The following is a 16898-nucleotide window of genomic DNA, read 5'->3' on the forward strand; positions in this document are numbered from 1 at the left end:
GGGGTTTGTGTGGTGAAATATATCTTTTGTTCTTAACTGAAACAAGACTAAACAATAAACACACCGACTGTGCACAAAATGAAGTCTTTTGACGATTCAAGCTAACAAACTAACTTGTTTTTATCAACACACAACCTTAGATTTAAATGAAATGCTCAGTTGCGAAAACTTAGCAATTAACGTGATTCATATTTCATTATTTTTTTCATTATGACAGTCGAGGACAACTCTTGGCCAGAACAAGGAGTAGATTGTTGAGTGACGACATGGAAAACACCAAACGCATCACATGCCTGGACTCATTTGCCACATCAGCTTAATGAGGCCATTATTTGCATTAAATTATAATGTTATTATGTCAAGATTCCAGCACCAGTAGGACAGTGGTTTGTTTTGAAATGTATTAGTAACGCCAATTAGTTTACTGGGACGCATGAGTGTGGGAGCGTGGATGATGATGATGACGGGCGGGTGCGGCGAGCAGCCAAATATGCGGAACACGTGACTTTCTGTTCACAAAGGTCCTGAGTGAACTTAGCGCATCTGTGGACCATTGCACATACTTAGCATTGCAAACGCTCACCTGTTGACGCCGCGATCCAACACATACAGTAAATATCATGTAAACACAGGAATCTCCAATGTTGATTTTTTTTTTTTTTTTACTAATCAGTTTGTTCCATTATTTATTTATTTTCATGAGTTATTTTTTGTTCTATATCTATCCTGCTTTTTTTTCTACAAAGGCCTAATTACAATAACACAATCTAATTCATTGCTTAAGAAAGATTATTGTCTTTTTCTTCTATTATTTAATCTTATCTATGCATTTATTTTTCTAGTTATTCATTCTTGTTTATTTATTTCCATTAGTTTATTACTTATGGTGCATTATTTTCTTTTCATGTTCTGCTTTTTAATATTTTTTTTTACATAGGCCTAATACAATACAATCTAACTCATTGCCTAAGGACAAATATTGTGTATTTCTTCCATTACTCATTATTATATTTATGTATTTATTTTTCTAGTTATTACTTTGTGTTTATTTATTTGTTCGTTTCTTTTATTCTTTCTTTCTTTCTTCATTTATTTATTTATCTCATCCATGAGTTCATCGCTTATGGTGCATTATTTTCCTTCTCATTCTATATCTATCTATCTATCTATCTATCTATCTATCTATCTATCTATCTATATATATATATATCCTGCTTTTTAATATTATTTTACATAGGCCTAATACAATAACACAATGTACTTCATTGCTTAAGAAAGACTATTGTCTTTTTCTTCCATCATTCGTAATCTTATCCAGTTATGTTTCTAGTTATTTATTTGTGTTTATTTATTCATTCATTCATTTTCCTTTGGCTTAGTCCTTTTATTAATCATGGGTCACCACAGCGGAATGAACCGCCAACTTATCCAACATATGTTTTACACAACGGATGCCCTTCCAGCTGCAACCCAGTACAGTGGGTTGCAGTGTTTATTTATTTATATATTTATTTGTGTTTGATTTTTTTCATCTGTAGGCCATATACGCATTATAATTTAATCTAGAACAATGTAAAATGAATAAAGATGAACAACTTCAAATTGAGTTGATGTGCTCTCTTATTTTAAAAAGCGTGTAATGCTGTTTGTCTGCGGATGAAATGGCAATAAAATTCGCATTAAATCTCGCAATTAGAGCTAGGAAACCCATTGGCAGTATTTCAGATAATAATCATTATCATTTCCAACAATAATTATTATTCCATATAATAATAATAATTGTTATTATTATTCATCCACTTGAGGACCTATTTTGTACGATAAATATTTGAAGATTATGAACACTAGGGCTTACTTTTGAAACATGTTACTTTTTATTTTATTCAATTGTAAATAATTTCGGCGCTCGGCTAATATCGTCTGTCTGTTTCTCATTTGCAATATTATTTCAAGGGGCCATATCGTTCTCCACTAGCCATGTGACTACCTCTGTGTGTGTGCGTGTGTGTCCGCGGCTCTGGAGGAAGTTGCAGTGCACCTGTTCTCCACCGCTGCTCTGCCCGTGACTACAGTACCCACGTAACATTGCGCAATGTCCCTCGATCCGCGCGCTGCGCCAGTCTGCTCGAGGAACCCGTCCGTTCGCTCGCTCGGCCTTTTTTTCTGCTTTCTCACTGTTGCCTGGTGTCAACCTACGCCGAGAAAGAGACATCCCTCCCTCTTCCCCCCTCAGCGGCAGCTTCCAATTTGCCTTCGCTTTTCTTTTCGCCTCTTCCATTGGCTTGCGCGCTGCCAGTCAAGCGCTTCCTCTTTACCGGAGAGTTGAGTAGCAACAGCTCGGAAACATCTGGCTGCCGCAGCTCTCTCGTCGCTCCGCTCGCCCGCTCCGTCTTTCCTGCCACTGCAGGTTGTTATGGAAAGCAGTTGAAAGTCAATCGAGTTGTTTTTCTCGCTGAGAGGATTAGACGGAGGAAGCAGGAAGACGTTGGACCTGGCTGCCTGTAAGTGCCTGTGATACGAGGTGCTCTTTAAGGAGATGAAAAGGGGGTTGGAGAACGGGCTGGATTGTTATGGGGAAAAGTAGCGATCTTTTTCACGCGACTGTTGTTGGTCTTGACGCGCAGAATGAGTTGCTCGAGCGCGTGGCATCGGGGCCTGCCGCAAAACTGTAACACTGCAGGTTGAAGGCTTACTTTTTATTTGTTAGCCACGCAAGCTAGCTTTTCCTGAACGTACGGGGTCAGGATCCAGAGAAAGACCGTCGGCAGTGCGCTGTGTGTGAGTGTGTTTGTGTAGGAGTAGCCTGCTATAATACCATATCCTACCCAGGTGGACTCGTACTTTGTTTTATTCTAGCGTCTTTTTGTTTGTTGTAATATGTTTTAAGTTTTAGAATGGCTAACTAGGCACCATTCGGTCTTTCTGGAGAACTTCCCAGGTTTGGAAACTATTTTGCTTTGACGTGTCATTGTACAAAACAAGTTTCTTTGCAAAGTTATATCTTTATGTTAACCAATTTCTTTGTAAATCTGTAAAGTGTTGTTTATTATTATAACTAAGCAGTGATGGTGGTTTTCCTGAAATAAAAAAAGCTCCTGTTAATTGTTTAAAATCCCCTGAGAGCAAGTGTAATGCACGTGACAGATGCAGTGAACTCTTCAGTTTTGTATTATTTGTGCATATCAGTGAGTTGTTTGTATTCATGAGTGTGACATCCTTCAGAAGAGACCTTCACATTGTCGTTGCATATCTTTGTTTTGCTGATTTTTGTGGTAAACAGGAAACTGTTGTTTGGCTCGTACCAAAGAAGTTGAACAGAAATGAGCAAGATACTTGGGAAGAAAGGAGTTTTGTAAGTGCTTAAGCGGAATACAGTGGCTTTTGTTTGAACCGTACTTATAAGGCCCGTATGATTGTTCCCATTGTTTCTTATTTCTTTTTTCCCCCTCCTCTGTCAGTTGTCCAAAGGGTTAGTAAAATGAATGACGGTAATGGCGCGGCCAGTGAACCATAAAGAAGTCGAAAACAATATCAGCTGCGTGGATCTGTCAGTTGCAAATGTGCTGTGCTGGCCTTTGTTTATGGTTACTGGAAGGAGAGGGGGGAAGAAAAAAAAACTTGAGGGTATTTAAATTCTCAGTGCAGGAAACTAGGTTAGAAAAAAGTGTCGGCTTTCAGACGGACCCATTTCCAAGTTCTTCTTTGCTGAGAGATTACAACCGAAGGGGGGAATTGGCTAGTTTTCTACAGAATCACCTCACAACACTTCCCTTCCTCCCGTTTTTTTAAAGGGGGAAAGAGAAACAAAGTTGTATAAAGGAGAGGCTGGTGGCAAGAGTGTAGAGGAGTAGCATATGGCACTAAAAGGAGCACAGCTGGAGGTAGCATTTCCATCTGAACATGATGTCAGAGCAGCTGACAGGCTGCCATCCCCCAGTCTTTTCTTCTAACGCACAGACTGGGAGTTAGTGTGTGTGCGGATCTGTGTGCAGGAGGAGGCATCGCATTCCCCTCCAACATCTCCTCCACTTTGCATCTGTCCCTCACAGTTTGATTTTCTCTCTCTTTCTTTCGCGTCTCTACCCTTTCATTGATTCGGCGGAGGGAGTTACAGCCGGCGCTACCACAACTGTGGACTTAATCAAGTTGATGCGTACTGCAGGTACTGTACCGGGGGGTCCAGGCAACAGGGATGTGTTTTGAATAGGGAGCTCTCGTTAAGTCTTTTTGCCATCAGAGTGTGCGCAAATGGGAAGTAAAGGATTTCGAGCTGGTGTGGTGTAACCAGGCTGGGGACAAGTGACACTTTTTGTTGCCATGAAGAGGTTTCCAGGCAAGCGTTTCATTATTCTGTTTGTTTACGGCTCTTCTTTTCAGTCACTTCTCAGTCTCGGTGGCAAATTGTTGCTCTGCTGTGACCGCATACAGTTGTGTTGTCGGTAGGTTAGTTAGTTATTATAGCATTATTGATTTAAAACAAGAAAATCTTGTGTGTTTGTGTGCTGTTAATCCGTTAAAATCTGTTTTTACTTTAAATGGCGAGATTTGAACAAAATTCTTAATCTTCTAAAAGCGGCTGAAATGCTATAAATCCGCAAATGTTCTTCGAAATGTCCCATCGTCAGGCTTTTGCTCAACTCTTTCCTTTTTTTCCCTGTTTGTAAGGACTAATTTAGAACTTGCAGATTTGAGCTGCCTGAATTGGCTAGACAGCTGTAATCGCACTCCTCCTAGTCTTAATCTCTTTATCTGGGCAGCAGCTGCCATATGGTCTCAGTCAGCTGGATCAGATGTTCATAAGCCTCCTTCTCCGTCCCTCTCTGTCCTCCCAGTCTCCTAATTTGATCGCTGCTACCTTGTGAGCTGTCCTGCAATCTTTATTTTTAGCCATCTTAAGGATTAGGATTGATGTAGACTACGGGGCACTTAAAGTGATTGTATTGTAAATCTGCTGTGGACCGCCTCTTTGGGGAGGATGTTCCATTTCTCCAAAGATTTGGGGAGGGGTAAAGGGGGAGGAGATGGTTGGCGAGAGGTTTGTTATCCCCCTGTCCCCCTATAAGCCCCTCATTAATGAAGGTCTGAACGCTGTTTGGGGTGGGGTGGGGGGGCTTTGGCTTGCTATCCCAATCAGATTTAAATGAAGATTCAAAGGAGTTCATTTAAGTCCGTTGGTTGAACATGACGCTGGTGCATTTTTTTAGACAGGAACCAACTCCAGGGGTAACAGGTGTGATTTCCAGGTTCTTTTCTCTTTAGTTTTAATTTGAACATTTTTTGTTTTTTATTATTTGTCTGTAAAAAAAAAAAATATTGTGCAATCTAGTTTGTATTTTATTTTCAGGCGGTCTGCGTTTGATTATGCCCGTCACGCTAATATTCTGATACCTCAATTGTCGTAACCTTAGAGATCATGGTACTTAGTATACTTATTCAGTGTGCCTATGATGGTGAGCTGTTTGTGTACCTGTAAGCCTGTTACCTATACTTGGCGTCCTGGCCAAAGTGGGTTATTATAAATAACTGCTCCAGGAGCACAGCGAGGGGAAAAAACAGGAAAGATTCTCTCGCGCAGGCATCTGTGGAATCAGGACTTCAGCTCCTTACATCACGCCATCTGATTATACTCGAGTGATTGGGATGGGATGTGCATGGCTCGATTGCTTTAAATGTAATTTTCGATACAAATATTTTTATTGGCATGTTTGTTTTAATTTCCCAGTTCTCATGCGATTTAAACTTTTAATTAAAAGGGTTAGTGCGAAATGCAATATTAAACACAGCACTGCATACTTGAAAGTGCACAAGTGAGGAAAATACAATTAGCATAATATATAAACCGTGATTTTATACTTATTGCATGTGCTTTTTTGTAATCCTTTTATGTCAGGACTGTGGTGAACATTTTTCCAGTGTTCCCACAGGGGTGGAGGGAGGGAGGGAGAATTAGAGTGTGTGAGAGTATGTCTGTGTGCATGGAGCGAGAGAGGGAGAGAGAGGGACGGAGCGGGTGGGAAAGAGAGAAGTTCCACACAGAGCACAGACAAAACAATTGTTGTTCTAGCGAGCCTCACTAACATCTGTGGTCTTTTGCAGGTTATGAAGACAGCATGGAGTTTCCAGACCACAGCAGACATTTGCTACAGTGTCTGAGTGAGCAGAGGCATCAGGGATTCCTTTGTGACTCCACTGTGCTGGTCGGTGATGCCCAGTTCCGAGCCCATCGTGCAGTGCTGGCTTCATGCAGCATGTACTTCCACCTCTTTTACAAGGACCAGCTAGACAAAAGGGACATTGTTCATCTGAACAGCGACATTGTCACAGCCCCGGCCTTCGCTCTCCTGCTTGAGTTCATGTACGAAGGAAAGCTGCAGTTTAAATCACTTCCAGTGGAAGATGTGCTGGCTGCTGCCAGCTACCTCCACATGTATGATATCGTCAAGGTGTGCAAGAAGAAGCTCAAGCAGAAGGCCACGGCTGAGGCTGACAGCACCAAGCGGGAAGAGGACACGTCCAGCTGCTCGGACAAGGTGGAGAGTTTCTCAGAAGGTGGAAGCACGGGCCGGCCCGCAACTGCTGACCTGCTGCAGAGCGATGATGAGGACATGGAGAACAAGCGGGACAGCCCTCAGGAGCCAGGGAGCATGTGGATGCGACTGCCTTCCGACCGGACCACGTCTCCCACCACCAGCCCCAGGGAGGCAGAAACGCATGGTCCTGATGCTGGCAAATCCCCTGCCGGCAGCCCCAGCAGCTCTTCTGGCTCTCTGTCCCGTCGCTCTGCAGCATCTCGGAGAGTCTCTGCTGACACTGATTGTGTGCTTGACCTCTCTGTGAAATCGAGCCTTGGTGGAGGTCCTGGGGAGAACATTGCTGGCAACCCTTACTTCTGCAGCTCTGTGACCCCTGACAGCCTCCAGAGTGCCCTGGTTCAAGTGAAGGTGGAAAAGGACACCGGCTCCGACGATGATGAACTGGTGAGCGGTGACTATGAGATGGAGCACAGTGGTGTGAAGGAGCCACCCAGCACCAACGGGACCCACCTCAGCCTTGTTGCGCAGCGGAGGCTGGGCCTGGAAGCTCATCTCTCGGCTCTGCGCGAGGCCTCGCTGGCCAGTGAGCTTGAGCGGGACGACAAAGGAGGCGATGATGACACAGATGTCCTCGGCGGAGACAGTGATCGAGTGCAGGAGGCTGCGGGAGTCGAGAGCTCCCTGTTGCCTTATGTCTCCAGCATGCTGGGGGCACCACATACCCAGATCTTCATGTGCCCCTTATGCAACAAGGTCTTTCCCAGCCCCCATATCCTGCAAATCCACCTCAGCACACATTTTCGTGAACAGGAAGGCGTACGGGCCAAGCCGGCAGGCGACGTCAACGTCCCCACATGCTCCATCTGTGGCAAAACCTTCTCCTGCATGTACACGTTAAAACGCCACGAGAGGACACACTCAGGCGAGAAGCCCTACACTTGCACTACTTGCGGCAAGAGCTTCCAGTACTCACACAACCTGAGCCGGCATGCCGTCGTGCACACACGCGAGAAGCCGCATGCTTGCAAGTGGTGCGAGCGGCGCTTCACACAGTCAGGGGACTTGTATCGACACATCCGCAAGTTCCACTGCGAACTGGTCAACTCGCTCTCGGTTAAGAGCGAGGCGCTCAATCTACCCACGGTCAGAGACTGGGCACTGGAAGATAGTTCTCAAGAACTGTGGAAATGAATGCTAAAATGATTGCAGACTGTTTGAACTGCTTGTTAATTTAATAAGAGATCTGAGTGGCATTTTTGGGGGCAGAAAGGTGAAGGTAAGAGTGGGAAGGAGTGACGGCCGAAGGGTCTGAATCAGTCATTTTTCTTGTATGTACATTGCAAATCTTGTTGAATTGCACTTTACTAGCACATGAAAATGTTACTACTGATTTTCTTTTAATATATTTTCTGGTTGACTTAGGGTCTTTCTTTTTTTCCTGTTTACTTTGGGTTTTTATAAAACATGGGTTCTGGTTTTTGGCAACCAGAACAAAATATTCATTGGGATTTTCAACTGTATATAATTTACAGTATTTGTATACGCTCCTAAATTTCAAGGAACATCTGCCATGAAAAGCATATGAAGATTTCAGGTCATAGACAGAGGAGTTTAGAAATAAGGACACACTAAACGGGTACTATGGTCATATATTTACCTGTACACACTCGCCTCTTGTTTAAGTAAGCATATATATATATATATATATATATATATATATATATATATATATATATATATAGTGCACTACTATAACATACCTGATGTATGACTGTGGCCATACTCACACATACACACCTAGTGTATGAGCAGGTCAGTCCTTTAAATCCCACAAGGAAGCTCTAAGCTTGCGTTACTTAAGCTCTTGTACATTTTTGACTCGTTATAGGAAACTTGACTGATGGAAGACAAACAAGGCACTCATGCAATGTACAGCCTCCTTTTTCACATCAGTTGCTGCATTATTATTATTATTATTATTTCTCTCTATCCTTCCTTAATATGATTTGAAGTCGTTTTGGCATTTTAGTTGCGCTCGTTTGCTACTGAGGTTGGTTTTTACATCAGCTGCATTTCTAGAGATTTCTGTAGTGTTTTATTGAGACTTTTTTCGTTTTTAAAACGGAATCTGTTGTTGCATGATGTCTGACCTGTATATTGAAAAAGATGTGACTTGCTGTATTGCTGTACACTGTAATTGACTGATTCATTGCAGTCAGGGCACCTGTCTGTTGAGAAAAAAAGTACCTTTAATATTACCGCTGTAGAAAATGCATGAATTTTATTTAACTTACTCTTATTTTCGTTGTTGTTTTGCATCAGAGAGTGTATTTTTTAATTAACTCATTCGATTCCTTGGTAGATTTGAGTTTTACCGTCTCATTAGAGAAAGAATCGGGGGTGTTTTTTTTTTTTTCTGGGCTGTGAAGAATGTGGAAATGCACTGACATTAGGCTCTGCAGTATCTACACGCATGAAGCGATTCATTTCGTAGGATTCAGAGGTTAACGAGGGGCCAGGTGTCAGCAGAGGCAGAAGCGCTGCATTAATTGTTCACAAGGCTAGCGTTGCTCCTGCTAGCATCTCCTCGCGCTGCTCTTTCCAGTGCTGGGTCCTCAACTGCTGTTCGTCTCAGTGTCCTGTTTACTGGCTGTTGTCATTTGAATCATGTCGGCTCTGTTTGTAATTTATTTATTTATCTTTTCAATTGGCACTTGCTTCAGATTTGATTGCCACGAAGACACATTTGCGTGGCTGATGGTGCAGCTCTTCTTTATGGGTGTCCTCAGCAGCGCACATCTATTTGGAGAAAGCTGAAGGATCTTTAAACAGCATAAAGCTCGAGTGGTTTGTGTGCGTGTGTTTGTGTTGTTTTTTTGTTTTTTTTTAACCGTCACTTGAACGGCGAGGTTGGTCGCACCTTTGAAGTGGATGAAATTAGAATGATGTGTAAAAGAGGCCTTTATGAAATGTATACGCCTAATTATTAACCGAATTGACTTCGTTACACTGAAAAAAAAAAAAGAAAAAATCTATCAATTTATGATTGTTTGATAAGTTGTTTTTGCAGCATTTGTGATTTTATTTTAAAAATGTGTACTTTTGTTTCCTTTAAATTCATTATATTAAGGTTTCATTTTAGGAATGTTAACACATTGTTTATTTTGTTTGTTGGTTTGTTTCACAAAACACTTTCACTGTTAAATCCGGAGAAGTTAAAAGCAAAGAAAACATATGTCTTAGCACTGTAGACGTAGATCAGTCACTCACATAGAGCTGAAATGCTTGAACTACTTTAGTTAGAGAGGGCCGGGGGGCTCCGCACATGTTTCCAGCAGGACAGGAGTGTGCGGCACACGGGCCTACGCAGGCCTCAGGAACTGTCCTACCATATATTTGGCTGGTGCAACGGCTAGTGAAAAGGTTGAGCTTTGCCAACAGCGCACGCTCCTCATGGCGTTTTGCACGGTGGTACTTTTACCTTTTGCACTCTACAATGTGACAGAAAAAAAAAAGATCAACTCTGGGGTTGATTTTGTTTTCTACGCTTTCTTTTATTCTTATTTTATTTCGTTGGCTTCTGTTGTACTTGACCGCCTTAAACTACTGTTATCAGCTTATACTCAGAGGGTGAAAACTGGAAACTGTCGCTGGAATTCTGGATGTCTTTTATTTTTGTTTTGACTTTTGTTCAATGGAAATGAAGCTGTGAAATGGCCTATGAAGCATATCCATAAATTAGACACCCCTTTAGTTTACTTGAACCCAGGAACCCAGTGTGAAGAACAACTGTTTGTCAAAATCAAATGGGAAAGAAGAAAATATATGGTAAATTCAGAGACAATCGCTGTCTGGAATTTAAAAGAAAAATGATAAAATAAAATAAAAAGGATTGGACTTCACATGTAATTGCTTCCCTTCTGAGATTTTTTTGCTATGTTGACATTGTTCTTTTTATGGATTTAGACATTTAGCTTTGACAATCATAGTACGTTTCATTTTCTCAAGGGAAGTAAATTATGAGGCTGTTTAGTTTTGTACTTTTGGTGTGCTGTTGGTGAAATTTTTAAATTGTGTGCAAACTGCAATAAATTATAAGAACCTTAACCTCTCTGTGCCAGTTTATTTATTATTTTCTTTCCTGTCAGAAACTTCTGGCGGGATTGCCAGAGCGGTGACGACGTGCAGATTGGTGAGACGCTGTTTGTGTTTCTGCATTCAGTTCAATAATCTTATTTACTGTAGATGCTGGTGTGGGTGGAAACATGTTTTCCAGTGCGTGAGGTCTGTGGATTGAGTATAGTGTCCGGATGAGTGTGAGTGAGTGAGCGTGTGTGTGTGTGTGTGTGTGAGCGTGAGTGTAGATGCTGCTTTAATGTCTGGCTGGTGCTCCAGTAAAGGCGTGGGTTGGACCTGGGAAAATGTGCAGCAGCTTGTATGAAGACCAACCCCTCCCCCTGCCACACACACACACACACACACGCACACACACACGCATATGAGCTGCTTCCAAAGCTCCTCAAGTACAGTTTTCCAGCAAACAAATCAGCTTTATCTAATGTCTCGCTGTTCGGCAAACCTGGCCTACAGATGCACTAAAGGCTGACCACTTTTAAGTCAGTGAGCGTTACTCAACAGGCCACTTCCACAGATGGTCCTGTGCTGTAAGCCTGCCCCCCTTCCACACACACACACACACACACACACACACACACACACACCAACTTCTAATTGCAAGATTTAGCTTTTGAATGCATTTTGAGTTGAAGATCTTTTTTTCCTGCTGTATTATTATTATGAATGAAGGAAACGTGGCTTGTTGATTTGTGTACAGCATAAACAATGTGAATTGGTTATTAATAGATTTACTAACACTGAAACAAAATTCATTCGCTGAGAGATTGCTGGCCAATTTTATAATTAGTTACATAAAAAGGTGATTTTTAATTTAAGTAGAAAGAATGAAATAGTATTTTGTTCATTCATTTTCTTTTCGGCTTAAGTCCCTTTATTAATCTGGGGTCGCTACAGCGGAATGAACCGCCAACTTATCCAGCATATGTTTTACCAGCCTGATCTCACGAGAAAACGTAAGTATTTTACGTTTTGCCAGTTTAGTGGCTAATTCGTACAAATTCGTACGAGTTCAGTCGTACGAAATGGTACGATTTTAAAAAGGAGGCGTGGCACCTGACCCCACCTCTAACCCCAACCATCATTGGGGGATAAGCAAATCGTACTAAATTGTACGAATTAGATCGTACGAATTCATACGAATTAGCCACTAAATGAAAAAGTTACGAATTGCCGTGAGATTGTGTTGGTTTTACGCAGCGGATGCCCTTCCAGCTGTAACCCATCACTGAGAAAAGTATTTTGGTAATTTTATAACAATTCCCGCCATTATTAAAACATTAAGTTTGACTTTCAGCTCAAAAAAACTCCTAATTTGCTTATTAATAATTATTAAGGTAGTAGTTGGTTTAGGTATTGGGTTGGCTTAGGGATATATAATACGATCATACTTTAAAAGTGCTAATAAACAGCCAATATCTTAATAATAGTTAATAAAGTTAATAGTGTGATATGGTTAACTGAAGTGTTGCCATATTTCTATGAACATACTGAGTAATAAAGTTTAAAAAATATTCTTAGAGGGCATATGTAACTACACCTATACCAAATCTCATAGGTTTATCTCCACATCCGTATTGTACGTTCTTTAAACCACAGTGTTCAGATAACTTTTTTTTTTATATGATGTGGGAATGTCTGGAGGTGCAAAAACTTTGGGATTCTGTGCTGGACATTTTATTTAAAGTTACAAAAATTAGTTTTCTCAAAGATCCTGTATTGCTGTTATTGAATGATAACTCAATTTCCCTTAAATGCAAAGGTCTGTAAATTTTGGTTAGCTGCTCCAATGAAAATGTTGGGACTGAGGTAGAAACCCCCTCATGATCTTTCTGTTAAGCACTGGTTGCATCCTTTATTGGAAATACTGTGTCTGGAACTGTCATCAGTACGGATCAGCCATGCTAAACTAGACATTCAGGCTGTGTGGAAAATCTATACAGGCGACGTCAAAGAAATAGTGGACACTTAACTCTCATCTGATTCTACAAATGTCAAATTTAATGTCATTTATCTAATAGCTTGGTCTAAACTAGTTATTCTGTTTCCTGATGTGCATATAATGGGGTGGGCGATAGGCATGGGACAATAACCATTTTCAAGGTATACAGCGGTTTATTTACAATTTCTTTTGAGTTTATTATGACAACAGTATCTCCAGAAAAAAAGATATCTAAAGATGCCATTTTAAATTGTAAAGAAATATGTTTTTTTTTTACAAACAAAGATTTTTATTATTTAGCCTGACATGTTTACTGTTCCAAAATATTTTAAATGTTTTTTAAAATAAAAATATAAAATATTTTGTGTTTAAAAGGGGAAAAGTTTTTGTTATTTACCCAGATATTTAAAAAGATTATATTTTAGAGCAGTAATCACAATACTGTGAAACCTTGATGTTTTTATACAAGGTTATTATACCGTCAGAATCGTATACCGGCCCATGCCTATATATAGGGGTAATAGGTGTTAAAAGTATTTTTCAATCTGATTGTAGAACTTGTATATTTTCATTTTTGAAAATACAAACTGAATTACAAAATATGTATATGTTGTTATAGTGAAAAACGTCATTTTACAGTAGAGAACTGTTCATTTAACATTTTCTCATCTTGGAAAAAAGCTTTTTTTAAAACCCAGAATTTCTTGTGTGACAACTAACACTTCATGTTGTTCTTCGTTTTTCATAAGTTGTGCACATTTATTAATTTTATTCGTCTTTAGGTGGTTGTCAGTGTGTTATAAAGATACAAAACAGATTTTTGTTTGGTTGAGACGTCCAATTTTATTGTTAATGAAACAAAATTTATAAAAGTGACTTTATATGCATAGACGCACAGTCTCTAATGTTTCAAATAACTTTTCTAAAAATAAATTGTCAAAATGTGGGTGAAAAAAAATCTCCAATGTCATTCACAGTAACACACACATATTAGTCAAAAGAAAAAACAAATCTATTTAGACCTGCAGTTGTTAGAGTTTATTAAAAAAATAGTAATCGTACAGCATTTTACTACATTAAATTATTAAATAAAAAGCATCCTGCTGGTGGCTTGAAAGACACTGACAAATTTAACCATCTATAATGACAATTAATTAGCATTTCATGACTTTTAATGTGTCATCATTTTTATTTTTATTTTTGTATATAAATTATTGTTACACATTACATGGTTTTTGTATGTTTTTTCTGTTTTACTAGCCCCCCTTTGAATGTTTCTAATTTTTTAATATTTCCCAAATGATATTTAACAGAACAAGGACATTTTCACAGTATGTCTGATAATATTTTATCTTCTAGAGAAAGTCTTATTTGTTTTATTTCGGCTAGAATAAAAGTCGTTTTTAATTTTTTAAGGTCAAAATTATTAGCCTTTTTAAGTATTGTTTTTGATAGTCTACGGCACGAACCATCATTATACAATAACTTGCCTAATTACCCTAACCTGCCTAGTTAACACAATTAACCTATTAAGCCTTTAAATATCACATTAAGCTAGAAGTGTCTTGAAAAATATCTTGTAAAATATTAATTACTGTCATCAAGACAAAGATAAAATAAATCAGTGATCAGCAATTAGTCATTAAACTATTATGTTTAGAAATGAGTTTTAAAAAAAAAAATCTCTCTTTTAAACAGAAATTGGGGGGAAATAAACAGGGGGCTAATAATTCTCACTTCAACTGTATGTAAAAAAACACATGCTTGTAAACCCATTTGTTTATTCACCCCTTTTTTATTCAAACCCCTTTTTTATTCATGTTTTTTACAGATTATATGTTGACTTTATAAATGTCATTCCAAGACAATATCCTCCCTTCACAGATGTTTATTTCGACAGCTTTTCACACACAACTCCATGTCTAACATCTGGTTTGGAACGGACAGTTGACGCTTCGCCGGGGCGTAATGGTTTTCTCCCTTTGCCTTTTTACTACGAATTTAGGTCATTAATTTGTATCTGTCCTTTGTTTACTCAAGGAGCAGAGACAAAGGGGCAGCTGTGGAAACATTTGGCTGTGCCGAAGGGTAGTGGGCTCAACATGACGACTGTATACCAGCTTGGCCTTCTATATGTGGCTCGGGCACAGAAGTTAGCGAGATCCGCGTGCCAGCGTATATATACTGACAGAGCGGCACACATGGCATCAATAGGGCAGCCGTTGTGCTAAGGTATGACGGATTGTGCCCACGCAGAAAGAGCTGCTGTTGCTGCTGCCGATGCCTCACTACATACTCTCTGTCTGACCGGCTCCAAATATAATGTACATGTGAGGGCCGCAGACTGGAAGCGCTGCTGCGTTTGCTGGCATTAATATAGTAGATGCCACGCAGCATCAGTGGACGTTATCTGTGAATGGAGTTCCACCTCGTGTTTTCTGTTTGGCCATTTTAAAAATGTATTTAACAAAGTGGTGGGATGAGTTAGTGTGTGCTTTTCTAGTCTAATGTCTCATTTATCGTTTTGTCATGCTATGTTAATAATTTTGACTTTCAGAAATCCACAAAACAATAAAATTACGTTTTTAATATTAGTCGTTATACTTAGTAAGGTACATATTAATGTTTAATTGAATTTTACTCTTTTATTATTTGAGATATTAGAGTTAAATCCTATAGGCATTGAGTTAAGATCCAGGGGGGAAAATAAGTATTGAACAGGTCATTTTTTGCTGTTAACATGGAATTGAACCAGATTTAGGTGAAAACCCAAACAATACAAACATTCTACAACTTGATTTTCTTTCTCTGAAAGAATTTGAGAGTTTCCTTTTCTGTTTTGGATCATTAACTTGCTGAAATGTCCACTCTGGTTTTATCTTCATCATCCTGGTAATGATGTTGGACTGAAGCAGTGAATATTAATTTTCACTGACAAAGGGCAGAGGGTTGCTGAAGAACTAAGAGATTTCTGTCTGGACTTTCGCTGCCTTTCTACACCTTCCTTTCTTTGTGTGTTCAATACTTTTTTCTGTGTCAATACATTTTATTACACATAACTTAATTTGTAAACCTTTAGAAATGTTTTCTGAGAAAAAATGATGACGTGTTCAATACTTGTTCTCCCCATTGTATGTATGTGTATATATATATATATATATATATATATATATATATATATATATATATATATATATATATATATATATATATATATATATACACATACATACATACATACATACATACATACATACATCCATGCATGCATGTATGTATGTATATATATATATATATATATATATATATATATATATATATATATATATATATATATATATATATATATATATATATATATATATATATATATATATATATATATATATAGTTTTGTCCCCAATTTATGTTTAACAGAGAGAAGATTTTTTTTCTAACTCTTTTTTTAACTCATTTCTAATAACTCATTTATTTTATTTTATCTTTGCCCTGATGACAGAAAATAATATTTTACTAGATATTTTTCAAGACACTTTTATACAGCTTAGAGTGACATTTAAAGGCTTAACTGGGTTAATTAGGTTAACTAGGCAGGTTAGGGTATTTAGTCAAGTTATTGTAAAACGATGGTTTGTTCTGTAGATTATCGAAAAAAATTGCTTAAAAGGGGCTAATAATTTTGTCCTTAAAATGGTTTTAAAAAATTAAAAACTGCTTTTATTTTAGCCGAAATAAAACAAATAAGACTTTCTCAAGAAGAAAAAATATTATGAGACATACTGTGAAAATCTCCTTGCTCTGTTAAACATCATTTGGGAAATATTTAAAAAAGAAGAAAAAATTTGGTAACACTTTATAATAGCTACACACTATAAATCATTTATTAAGCATTAGCAAATAGTGAATTCATTATCTGTTAAGCATTAACTCTACATTAATAAACGTTAATAAGCAGTTTATAACTGCAGCTACAAATGCTGTATTCTTGACTTATAACCACATTTAAAATGTGCTAAATAATTTTATTTTCATACTTAGTAAATGATTTATTTTTCATTACTAAATTAAGTATCGCATTATTTACAAACCAGTTGTATTTAAGAGTAGTTGAGGGTATTTAGGATCATTAAGAATTAGTTAGTAAATGATTAATAAACTATTGAAATCAATGTTAATTTTTAATTAACACATTCAGTTAAAATTCAATTAAACATTAATATGTACATTATTAAGTATGAAGACTAATATTAAAAATTTTATTTTATTGCTTTGTTTATTTTGGAAACTTA

At 38.4% G+C, this 16898-nt stretch overlaps 1 protein-coding gene and 1 long non-coding RNA gene across 3 annotated transcripts; one reads left to right on the forward strand and one right to left on the reverse strand.

Annotated features, from left to right (window-relative positions):
* The first annotated feature begins 2094 nt into the window (after window positions 1–2094).
* On the forward strand, window positions 2095–10637 carry zbtb18 (zinc finger and BTB domain containing 18). Of its 2 annotated transcripts, none has more exon segments than NM_001082952.2 (2): window positions 2095–2501; window positions 6097–10637. In NM_001082952.2, a coding segment is annotated over 1 exon segment (1614 nt). In that variant the 5' UTR covers window positions 2095–2501; window positions 6097–6110; the 3' UTR covers window positions 7725–10637.
* LOC141377143 (uncharacterized) lies at window positions 8913–13860 on the reverse strand. The gene is made up of 2 exons (XR_012389190.1): window positions 11864–13860; window positions 8913–11605 (listed from the first exon to the last, which is right to left on the reverse strand). It is a non-coding gene; the product is annotated as an uncharacterized lncRNA (long non-coding RNA).
* Between the last annotated feature and the right edge of the window lie 3038 nt (window positions 13861–16898).

Source organism: Danio rerio, chromosome 13 (assembly GCF_049306965.1).
Source record: "Danio rerio strain Tuebingen ecotype United States chromosome 13, GRCz12tu, whole genome shotgun sequence".
Classification (NCBI taxonomy): domain Eukaryota; kingdom Metazoa; phylum Chordata; class Actinopteri; order Cypriniformes; family Danionidae; genus Danio; species Danio rerio.